Source organism: Sorex araneus, chromosome 9 (assembly GCF_027595985.1).
Source record: "Sorex araneus isolate mSorAra2 chromosome 9, mSorAra2.pri, whole genome shotgun sequence".
In the NCBI taxonomy this organism is placed as follows: Eukaryota; Metazoa; Chordata; class Mammalia; order Eulipotyphla; family Soricidae; genus Sorex; species Sorex araneus.
In genome coordinates, this window is record NC_073310.1 from 38,203,964 (window position 1) to 38,216,477 (window position 12,514).

General features: G+C 37.9%; 1 protein-coding gene across 3 annotated transcripts in view; it reads right to left on the reverse strand.

Annotated features, from left to right (window-relative positions):
* AKT3 (AKT serine/threonine kinase 3) overlaps positions 1–12,044 on the reverse strand; it is a 346,959-nt gene extending 334,915 nt beyond the window's left edge. The window contains exons 1-2 of one of the 3 annotated variants that reach the window (XM_055147428.1): positions 11,905–12,044; positions 1,638–1,795 (exon numbers count right to left, since the gene is read on the reverse strand). In XM_055147428.1, coding sequence (XP_055003403.1) covers positions 1,638–1,683 — 46 coding nt within the window. In that variant the 5' untranslated portion in view covers positions 1,684–1,795; positions 11,905–12,044. Of the gene's footprint in view, positions 1–1,637; positions 1,796–5,181; positions 5,296–11,904 lie in introns of those variants that run through there. The other 2 variants (XM_055147432.1, XM_055147429.1) reach the window with 2 other exon arrangements.
* Positions 12,045–12,514: the final 470 nt, after the last annotated feature.

A 12,514-nucleotide genomic window follows, 5' to 3' on the forward strand; every position in this document is an offset into this window, starting at 1 on the left:
CATACAATCCAGAACTATTATTTCTAGGTTACTTTCCAATAAAACTGAAAACACATCATGCAAAGACATGCACTCAAATGCTCATAGAAGTATAATTCATAATAGTCCAAAGTTAGAAACAGCCAAAGTGTCCCTCAAGAAACTGAATATTATTCAACAATAAAAGGAACTAATGATAAACAGAACATGAGAAATAAATCTTAAGTGCAGTAAAAAAGAAACAAGACACAATACCTACTTTCCAATCCTATTTATGCTAAATACTATATAAATATTTTACAATACCTATTTTAGGGGCTGGAGCGATAGCACAGCGGGTAGGGTGTTTGCCTTGCACGCGGCCGACCCGGGTTCTAATCCCAGCATCCCATATGGTCCCCTGAGCACCGCCAGGGGTAATTCCTGAGTCAAGAGCCAGGAGGAACCCCTGTGCATCGCCGGGTGTGACCCAAAATCAAAAAAAAAAAAAATACAATACCTATTTTATAATCCTACTTATGCTAAATACTATAAAATTATAGTAATAGCATATTAGTGGTTGCCAAGGTTAAAGGAATGGACTGAGTGCCAAAAAAAAATGACAAAACCTCCGGCAGTGATAGAAACATTCTATATCATGATTCTAGTGTTTCTTATATCGCTGCATAAATTTGGCAAAATTCATCAGTTATAAACTCAAAATTCTGTGAACCACTGCATGTAAATTATAAGCTAGTAGTATGTCTGATCTCTCGGTGCACTAATACTAATCACATTTAACTACTGATAATAGCTTTTCAGCACAGGTATTAATTTTATGTTTAAAAAAAAGTACTAAAATAGCTATTTAAGATTGTTTAAAATAGATACAAAGTAACTTAAAAGTTCTCTAAATGGAACCTCCCCTCATCTTACTCAACTTGGTCATGTGAATAAACAGAAGCTGCCTGGCAACTAGTCTAAATTAGATTTCTAATATACACATTGACCATACAAACAGATGATCCCATAAAGGATAAACTAAGTTACTTATTTAATATTTAAAAATGTATCTTAGTTATCTAAAGCAAAAGTGAACAAAAAATAGTAAAAGTAGATTATGAAAATTAAAAATATGAAAGTAAACACATACCAAAAAAAAAGTTTTAATGAAATAATTTTTTCTTCATTGATCTTTAACTCCAGAATTTTACTTACCTAATATATGGAATTGTTCAATTCAAGAGTTTATGAAAAATCATTTTCCTTTTAGTAATTTAAGTCCTTCCCCATCACCACCCAAAAGATAATACATCTGAGTACTTATATATTTACATATTCTCAAACGCATGTGTTATATTTTTCTTCTTATTAAATCATTCTAAAGACATTTGACTATTGCAAAACATTTGTTATAACAAAACAAAAAAAAACAGCATAAACTTTCTCTAATACGCACATGTATCACATGAAATCCTAACTATCCTACCAATCATTCAGGAATTACAAAGAATCCCTAAATAACAAATTCCTAACACATAAGTTAAATATCACTTCTTTCTTACTGGACATTGTATGTCAGTTTCTCTGTAAACAGCATCAGAAAAATACTTGGAAGACACCATTAACTGTTTAGTACACTTACCAACCAAATTATTTTTGCCTTGTTGAACACTTACCCCTCTTCTGAACCCAACCTTCTTTCACAATGGTAACATCGCTCATGATGGCTCCCCTCTGAGCCCCCAACTTGAAGAAATGGTACTTTGTGATACCAGCTTTGGGGTTTGGATTCTCTGCTGCTGCTGCCCTTCCCACTCTCTAGTGATGACTCAGCCTGGAAGGAAGTATTGAAGAAAGAATTTCTTTTTTTTTCCATTCTTGCAACTCACACGGCAATAACAAACAACTGATTCTTTGTAAATGTCTTCAACTGGCCTGACCTAACATAAAAGTCTAGCTCTTTAAGCTGGAGAACTTATTTAATAAATAGTTCTAAAATGAATGCAGTTTCCATGGTCTTGTAACAGATTTCAAATAAGTTTTAACCTACACATCAGCTACAGAAAATATCTTAAGAAAATCACACCTACATAAATAATATAGAAAGTTTGTTTGACATGGGTTTGGGGTGAAATGAGAAAAAAAAATGAAGGTTAAGCAAACTAAATCATGCATGTCTAATTTCAAAATCCCTGTAAATTCCAAAACATATGATAAATCATGTAGAAATTTAATTGCTGTACTTTTTGTAAAATATAAGATGCTAAGAAATTTTTCATGCTTATTCTGCCTGATACCAGGAACAGTTTAATGTATATGATACTAAGTAAAAGAAAGAACCTTAAAAAAACTTTTGCTTTTGCTATTTTGGGGCCTCATCCAGTAATTCTCAGGGCTCTGCACTCAAAGTTCACTCCTGGTGGTACTCTGGGAAATATAAGTGTTATGTTATTTAGATAAAAATAAGCTAAACAGGCTGGGAGATAGTATACTACTAATGGTGCATGCCTAGAATATATCTGACCACACCAACTGTGGCCCAGGTGATCCCTAGCATCTCTGCAGTAACCGGAGTACACCCAACATCCCAAGATTAGGGCAGCACTACATCCTTTGGGTCTTGCACTGAACTCCTAACCCTGTTGACCAAGCATACCAAAGGGGCTCAGACCTCTTAAACACTGCTTGGGTGCCCCTGCTTCCGAAAGGAAGCCAAAATATTTGTGGGAAATTTATAACAAATTTACAGTTTAGCAATAGGTTTTCTCAAAGCAATGTATATTAGGCAAAACAGTGTTTTAATACTTAAGAGTATCATTTTTCCAATTTGAAAGAAAAAAAATTTAGGGGGCCAGAAAGATAGTCTTGCATGCTATAGTCCCTCAAATGCTGCCAGCAGTCAGTTCTGAGCACACAGACAGAAGTAAAACCTGATTACAGTCAGGTGTGGCCCAAAGCCAAAAATACTCAGATTTTCCTGGGACAAAAGTGTGGAATTTAAATGAATCTTTATAAGGCATCTTATAGTGTCATGTCGTCATAAGTATCTTCACAGGTTCAGAAATGTGGTTCCAGTTTGTATGCATAAGGCCCGGGGTTTGCTCTGAAGTATTATATGCCACTCACCTTCCCCAGACCCCATACTTGCACCCCCCAACACATATTCACTGCCAGGTGTAGCTCTTCTTGGCTCCCCAGAAGAAGAAGCTACCCCTCAGAAAATTCATATATATGTCTATATATATATATATATATAGCAATGAGCTTTATAGTGCTATTTCTTACTGTCCTTTTCAACTTAACAAACATGAAAAAGTAAAGGAAAAATTGAGTTAAAATACTGCCACTTTATAAAGGGGCCTAAAAAAATGTGGTTCATGTACACTGATGTTGTGTGGTCCAAAAACAGACACACATTTTTAAATAACCAGAAAAAAGCAGATGGATAAACTATGAAATGACAAACAGCCTATCAGAATTGATTTCCCTAACCACTGAGCAATCGGGAATTATGCCTAACATTGTCCTTCTAAGAAAGTTTGACAAGGCTGGTGTGACTGAATAAAAAGGCCAAGCTTTCGTGTGCCATGGGGCTGAAGGCTGTGCATGAGGAGGAGAGGGAGCAAAGAACAGACTCAAAATCATTACAGTCTACTACTGTTGGATATTATAATCTGAGTGTATTTTCCAAAATATGCCTCAAAGTAAACTAAGAAGTGTCAAAAAATGAGAAATTTTTAAATAAGATTAAAATTAATCAACTAATCCTATTTATAAAGCAAACGTTTTGATATACAATGTTTTTCCCCCTTAGTAACATATATCCAAAAAGACATGAAAAAGTCATAGAAAACACATTATTTAAAACAAGATCCATTACACTACTAATTAATCCAAACACTTCAATTTGATCTATGCAACTTCCTAAGGATATCAACATGGCTAACTTGCTACAAAAAATATAGCTCTAGGTAATTGAAAGAATTCATGTTTACAATGCATGTTATACGAAAACTAAAGTACTAGGAAAACTATCACAAAATGATCATTTCCAGAAGAGCTGCAAAGTAGATCTCTTCAACAATCCACTAGCAAAGGATTTCACATGTATTAAAGACCTTCTCTACCTGAAACTGTAAACCAAGTAAAGGAAAAGTCCTATCTTAACAGTGTGGGTTGGAAACATTAGAGATTAGAAATCAACAATTTGTAACATGAAAAAATATATAATAACAAAATGTTTAATCTACTTTCCTATTAAAATAATTTATATTACAACACTCATGAAGAACACTAGTACACATTTCATTGTTAGAAACTTAAGGCTAGAAGCATTTTACAGCCTAACTAAAGATACAAAAAGATCACAATGGACAAAGTGACTTGCCCAAGGTCACACATCACTTGATTGTAGAACCAAGAACAAAATCAGAACATACTCTTCCCCCTTGTACTCTTCCCACTTGTACTACTTCTTTTTTTATACAAAACAATAAATCACAATATTAACATCACCCAAATTAGTTTTGTCTTACGATGAGTTACCAAATATTATGTTATGATCATTTGGATAGAAATAAAGGCAGACCTTTGTGTAGGAAAAATAAATGCTATTGATTCTTAAGCAGTAAACAAAATAATTTTCCTACAGTGGTTAATGCTCTTGTACCAATTCATCTTATTACACATTCCTACTCAAGTCTTTCATGTTACTAAAAACAGTGATCTGCAAAATGATGAGCTGGATTTTAGGACTCCAATATGCTTCCCAGTATAGTAAATTTCACCTCCTCCTACATTCCAAACTTTTCTTAAAATGTTTATTATCCAAAATTTGATGTATTGTTTCAAGCCTACTTCTTTAAACACCTCATTACTGTAAAATCTAATTTTTCACACTCAGACCAGTGAGAATGTACAGTGGGCAGGGCACTAGCCTTGTACTTGGCTGATCTGGTTAAATCCCCAGTGCACATAGTCCCCTGAGCATGCCAAGAGTGATTCCTGAGTGCAGAGCCAGGAATAAATTCTGAGCACCGCCAGATGCCCATCCAAACCCCCAAGAAAAGAATTATTTTTTCACACAAAAATCTTGGTAAATTTACCTTAGAATTTCCCCAAAATTAACTTTATATGGAATTACTTGATACTCTGATGATAATCACTGCATTTAAATGTCATTTTAAGGGCGAAGAGATAGTACAGAGGTAAGATGCTTGCCTTACACACAGTTAGCTAGGTTGGATCCCCAGTATAACATATGGTCTCCCCATAAGCTTGTCAGGAGTAAGGCCTGAATATTGCCATGTGTGGCCTGAAAAACGAGAAAAGTAAACTAAATGTCACAATACAACTTCATGACATTTCGTATCTTTTAGGTCATGCAATAGCATTATAATTTAGTAAAGCAATCCTAGTATGCCTGGCACATAAAAGATGCTTAACAAATACGGAATAAATGAGTAGATGAATGACGATAATTTAGATAATAAAGAACAGAATAAGCAAACTAATAAGGTAAGTCAACAGAGAGATTGGTATTAAGCTACCTTAGAGGCAAAGTTGGAAAAAATCTGAACATTATGAAATTACCTCTATCTGTAAGGATAATTAAAAGCATAACAAATATTCATTCCTTGTTTATTAGAGCATGTTTTCTCTAGGCTTCTATTAATTTTAAGGACTAGCAATTTGAAATGGTTACTTCAAATATTATGTAAATCAAACATCAACACTACCCAAAAGTATCCATTGTAAAAGGAAGAAATAATTCCAATTTTTCTTTTTATATTTAAGAAATTTTTCTAAAAGATCCTTACTATGTCAACTAGCCATTTAATATTTGGAGGAAATTATTCTTCAAACATCTTTTTAAAATATTACTCAAACATTATGTGATATACATTTAGTCAGCCAATAAATATGTATTATCTACTCCATAAGATAGACTATACAAAGTAGTAAAGTGAAATAAAGCATTTAAAAATCTTCCAAGCCTATAATTGTTATCAAAGTGATTTTATACAAATCAATTCATTTGACTCTAAAAACAAATTGCGTAGTAGCTATTGAACCCACCCAGAAAAACTGAGACTAATCCCTGATGACATCACTTCTCCCAGTATGAACAGGTGAGTGACAAGTAAAAAGTAAAAAGAATGAAATTGACATCTATCAACCTGAGGTACTTTTTTCTAGAGAACATGATATAAATTCTCAAATATAAAGTAATACCTGTGAACATTATGAACATTTTTATGTCAAATTACTTTCCAGTAAACCATTTAAAAATAAATTTGAAATTAAATTAAGCATGGCATCATAAAACAAATTATAGCAAAGACTAAAGTATGTTGATAAAACTTGAAGGTATATCCCATTTTCATTAACAAGAACAAAGAGGTGAGTAATTTCCTATATGCCACCTATTAAGTTAAAAGCCATAATACAATCCTATAACTTTCTCTAAACTATCAATTTAGCTGCAGTACTACATATTCTACATAGTATATACTCAAGCTGCCCACACATTTTTAAATTTTAGATACACAAGCCCAGTATCTCTCAACCAGAGGTCATATAGCCCCAAAATATTCCAGTGGGTCACAGGTGAATACCATGTAAGTGGGATGTCATCACATAAAACTAGGGGTCAACAGGTAAGATGGAAGTCACAGGAAGTAAACAAGTTTGAAAGGGGACCATGGTCAGAAAAAATTGTGCCAGCACAATAATGAGGAATTGTTCTTCTTTGAAGATAGGTTACGATGGTCAAGGATAAACATAATACAATTCTATCATATTTCTGACTTCACAAACCAGTATGTTACATGAATGAGGGTATTTAAAACGTTACAAGCATTCAAGAAATGGAAAAATGTTGAAATGGTAGGGAAATGCAAGGAAACTTGTTCTTCACATCAGAAATTAATCCCGAGTTGTTAACCCACTGAAATGAAAAAGCTATACATTCTGGATACCTTTCCACTTTTCATAATACAATCATAATGCACTTGTGGACTGTTTTAGAACTACAGATACCTTCACTGAGTTTTACACTATGGGAATATACTTGAATAAGCACCAAAATTTTAACTTCCATACAATTTGCCTGTCTCATCTTAAAAATCAACTTTACAAACATTTAAATAGATAGATACATAGGCTACATCCCCTCTTTTCCTAACCTCTATTTAAGGCATCTAAGTAGCATTTCAGGTTACATAGCCATTATTTACCAATATTGAATTTAGTGGATGACACACTAATATTCTCATTTGAAACACTAAGAAAATGTTTACTGGCTCACCTAAACTAAAAAACAAGCTATTTACCCCTACCACACAGACAGGTTGAGAGGTGTTCTAACAATTGGGGGAGGGGAAAAGTGCCTGCCACAAAGGTAGGTTGGGGGACTGGAGGGAAACTGGGGACATTGGTGCTACCGGTAGTGGGCATTAGTGAAGTGTTAGACCAATATATGCTTGAAGCCCACAAAAATATTTTTATAACTTTATAATTCATAGTGATTCAATAAAAATAATTTTTATTTTTATTTTATTTTATGAAATAATGTCTTTACATATTTGGTGCAGTTAAATTATTCTAAAATCTGCCTTTGATAGTTCCTTGATAATAATGTGGAAAAAAATTTGCCCATACACACACATAAGTCAGTACATGATCCACTAAGTGTCAAGAATCAGCTTAGCGATACTGAAACCAAGTTAACAGTCAGATATGAATCCTACACAAAGTTCACTACAACTATGAATTAGAAAAAACACTGGATAAGCCAAGAAATGTTTCCAGCTCTTCCACCAAGATATTGTACGTGATCTATTCTCTATGCCACCAATTCCTCAACCATAAAAATAAAACTGTATCTCTTAACACACTTCCAGAACTAACACTGATGATTTCAGCTTCAAATCTGAGTATATATTTATTATAGATGACATCTCTATATACTAATAGCATCCTAATTATACACAAACTCTATGCACACAAGTTTTATATATAGATGGCAGGATAAAATATTAAAGCATTGTTCCACTCTACACCCCTCCATTCTCCCCCTGCAATCCACAATCTCACAAATACAGAGGCTCTTTAATATAGCAAAGAAAAATTCTCATGTTAAAAGGCTTCTAAAGATTTCTACTATTAATGTTTCTACTTTCCCTTGAATATTGGAAATAAACACACATTCAGAAAATACAAAATATGGTAGTTGGTTATAAACCTAACTAAAATCAAAGAGCAAATCTATAGGTAAAGAATTTGGTTTATAGACTACAGAAGATAATCTTGCAAGACTCCTGTTTACATAAAATTTGCTATAAGTGGGCCTTGAGTGCATCAGGTCGAGTGCTTGACTTGCTTCAGCTGACCTAGGGTGAATCCAGGACACCACATATGGTCCCCCAAGCCCATTGTTAGTGATCCCCTCAACACAGAGCCAGCAGTAGGTCCTGAGCACAACTGGATATAACCCAAAAACAAAACAAAAAAGTTTGCTAAAAGTCTCTAGTGCTACAATAAAATTACTACCTGAACCGATTTAAGCAACAAATTTTAACATTATTAATGTTAATTTAATTTCTGTGGGGAGTATTGTACTACAGTCTAAAGATTTAGCACTGTTTGAGTGAAATCTAATAATAAGAAAACACGTTAAGAAAAACACTAAAAGAAAATATCAAAATTAAGAATGCTAAAAAGAAATGGATTTTTATAGTGTCAGAAATTTCTCATGTGAAAATCACTTTCAAAAGTGGAGCTGGAGTTGTTATGAAAACTAAATGAATTTGTATGTGTAAAGGGCATACATAACACAAGCACATGGCATTAACTCTAAATTGAATCCAGCTCTATCACATGTTAGAAGACTTTGATAATAATGTATCCAAGGTAATATCACCTAACTCAGAACTATTATTACAACACACGCTGAACTGAATTAGAATACTGATAAACTCTGAAACCTGGGGTCAAGAACAACACTTCAAATGATTTCACTATTTTAATACAAATGTACAAAAATGATCTGCATTATGTCAGTTAAAAAATTTAAATAATACAAGACTGATTTGGTCAAAACAATATAAAAATTGTTTCTCTGTATTGCATCTTATGTAATTCAAATCTAAATAGCTTAAAATTAAATTTTTAATGCTTGAACCTTAATCACACTATAAAAATAAGATCCTATCAAATCAAGGTAAAAATCCAATTATCAAGTCATTAACAATAATTGCCTTATCTTCCCAAGGGTGAATTCTTTAACTAAAAGGTATAACAACTAAGAGAGTATAGCTATATTTCTCAAAAATAAGCGGTTTAAGTAAATTTTAACCTTCCATAAAATCAATTTGTAAAAGTTATTTCAAAAAAACAAAATCGCTGGAATTTTCCATCATTCTGTATTACGTCACTCAAATATTTCAATCAACTGGATTTTTGTTTGGGGGCTACACACAGCTGTGCTCAATCACTCTGGGGATCATATGGCATGACAGGAATTGAACAGGGTCAGTCTCTGTGCAAGGCAAACACCCTACCCCTGCAGCCCCAACAGCTAGATTTTTTTAAATCCCTAAATACACAAGGATTCAATGCTCAGTTTATGTGTCCCATATTGTTTAACCAATACATCTTTAGATTGTCAATGATTCTGAAAACAATCTTTCTAAAAGTAAATAAAAGTAATGGTCTCCTGGATGAAATGTATATAATGAAATAGTTTAATCACTCTAGTCTTTAGCACCCAGTTCACACTCTAATATCTGCTGAAATTAGTGAAATCTTAAATAGAATGTACAGCTATAAAATTACACAAAGTTCAAAGAAGAGGAGTTTTGGAACTCTTAACATACAACTTACTCAAAGTCAAACTGAAAATTTACTTTAAGTTAGAAAACAATTCATTAAAATAATCATTACCATAAAAAAGAAAAATAATTATTATTACCAAGAGGTAGGAGACAAGATTTTTATAAATTCTGCAAAAACTACTTTAGATTACACATTACATTTGAATTTATGTAATGTAATCTTTAGACTACACATTGCATAGTTTAAAATTTTTTTAAAAAACGTAAATTCCCCAAACACAAAACTGAATATCTACATTCATCTAAATTTCAATGCTGTCTGATTCATGTGATCTGTATGCTCCTTCATTTTAAAATTATATTAAAGGCTAAGGTGTTGGGGATTAACCCTAGTAAGAAAAACAAAAAAGCAGATCTTCAAATTCAATTCCCTTAATAAAGTTTCAGAGCTAAGACTATGTAGTGGCAAAAGAAGAGAAATCAGTCTATCTTGCATATAATTGTGCATTCATTCATTCATGTTCTAGTCTACCAACTCCTGGAATCTTTACACACACACACACACACACACACACACGCAATGGAACTCGAGTTCTTAGACTGAGTTTCATTTCACTTCATCTTTATTGTATTTTTCAACATTTTACTTTTCCCATTCTTTCTTAATATAGACTCTAGTAAGTTTCCACCCCCACCCAACACCAAACACCACCAATGATTATCTATTGATCTGGTCAATTAAAATATTTGACCAAACTTTACTTAATATGGAGCACACATCGAAATTGATGATTTGAGACATCTGGCAATGTGTTAACTGTAAATAGTCATTATTTCGTATCCTTTAATTTCATAATGAACTAAAGTGTGAACATTTTATTAATACTAGAAATTAGTCAATAGATCCGTAAATTTCACTGCTGAATTTCTATTTGGAAATGTAACCAATCACAAACGAGTTTCAACCAGTTACCACACTAGTGAAAGAGTTGGTCTTGTTAAGTTTAATGTGAAGGGAAAGTGAGCATCCTAGCCTGATAGATAAACATCTCTTCTGCTTGCTTCATGAACAGATTATTTTTCGGTATTTAATATCTGGACCCAAAGAGATTGTAGGTGCCTAGAAATCCCAAGCAGGGGTTGATCCCGCTTAGGAGTCGGGCTAGGCTTCAACTTTGGGCTCTGAAGTGCACCACCAGCATCATGGCCGATGCAGACCGCTGCGCAGGAGGAGGAGGTGGAGGAAGAGACGGGTTTGTTTACTTGCAGCCAGAGCCGCCGCCGCCACCGGTGCCGCCAGCAGCGACAGCATCACTGGATCCGCCAAACGCATCATCTTCCGCACATTTCTATTCTTGGCACACAACTCCCAAGCGGATCAAAACCCCACTACTATTAAAAACACAGAAGCACGTTACCCACCTTCCACCCCGCCCCCCCCAATACACACACCCCAGCCCTCCGGTGCCGTCTTTTCTAGTGTGAGGGCTGCGGGATGGAGTGGAGGTGCGAAGGAGACCCCCAGGGACGCCGGTGCATCCTCGCCTTCACTGCCCCCGCCCCACCCAGGCTCTCAGACAGCCCCAGCGCCACCGAGCGCGGCAGACAGCCCCTTCCCCCAACCCAAACACACTGACACACAGGCGCTCCACGCATTATATAACCTCGCCGCCACCCCGGGTCGAGGCGGGCGCCCCCTCCTCAAGTCCCGTGGCGCGGATCGGGAGCGGTAAGAGGAGGGTAGAGAGTTGCGCAGACTGGAGGCGCCACGGCCCGGGCAGCCCAGACACGGACAGTACCGCTAGGCCAGGAACACCCTCCGCCGGCCCTCAGCGCACCGCCGGCCCCCAGCTTCCCCCGGAAAGTGAGGGGGTGCCGGTGTCAACCGCGCCGGGCATCCCACTTCCTCCACACCTACACCCGAAGCCTCCATTGACCCAGCCCCCGCCCACGTCCCCGGCACGGTGACAACCCAGACGCCCCCAACTCACCCCACCCCACCCCGCCCTGCCCGAGAGGGCCCGGGAGGCAGGGTCGGGGCCCAGGGCCGGAGGGAGCGCGGGCGACACGGGGAGGGTGGCGAGAGTGGGGGGCGGCGGCTTGTTACCTGCAAAGGCGGCGGCGGCGGCCCCGCAGCTGCTCGGGCGGCGGCGGAGGATGGAGCCAGGGGGGGGGCGGGGGGAGGAGAGGGGGCGACTCGGGGGTCCCCCTCCCTCCTCCTCCCCTCCTGTCCTCCCCCCACCCCGCAGAGCCTCTGGCCCCCCTAGAGCCCGATGCGGCCGGCGGAAGGGCAGGCGAAGGGCTGCTGGGGAGGGTGGGGAGGGAGCCGGCCGGGCCGGGCCGCGAGCTGAAGCGGGAGGCGGCGGCGGCGGCGGCGGCGGCGGGAGGGGGGGAGCGAGCAGGGAGGGCGGCGGCGGCGGCGCGGGGGGGAGAAGGAGGCGGGGACTACATGGGAATCGGATATCGGCTACAAAGTCAATTCAGCACCAGAAAAGCCCGCCGCGCCGGGGGCAGGGTGACGCCGGCGCGGCTCAGCCCGCCAGGGTCGGGGGGCTGCGGCCTCCACTACCGAGCCGCGCCTAACCGGGAGGACCCCGCCGCCGCCTCCCCGCCCCTCCTTCCTCCCTCTCCGGGCCGCCGCCGCCGCCGTTCGCTCGCCGCCGCCGCCGCCGCCGCGGGGCTTGTTGTTGACTTTGAGGAAAACTCCTGACGTCAGG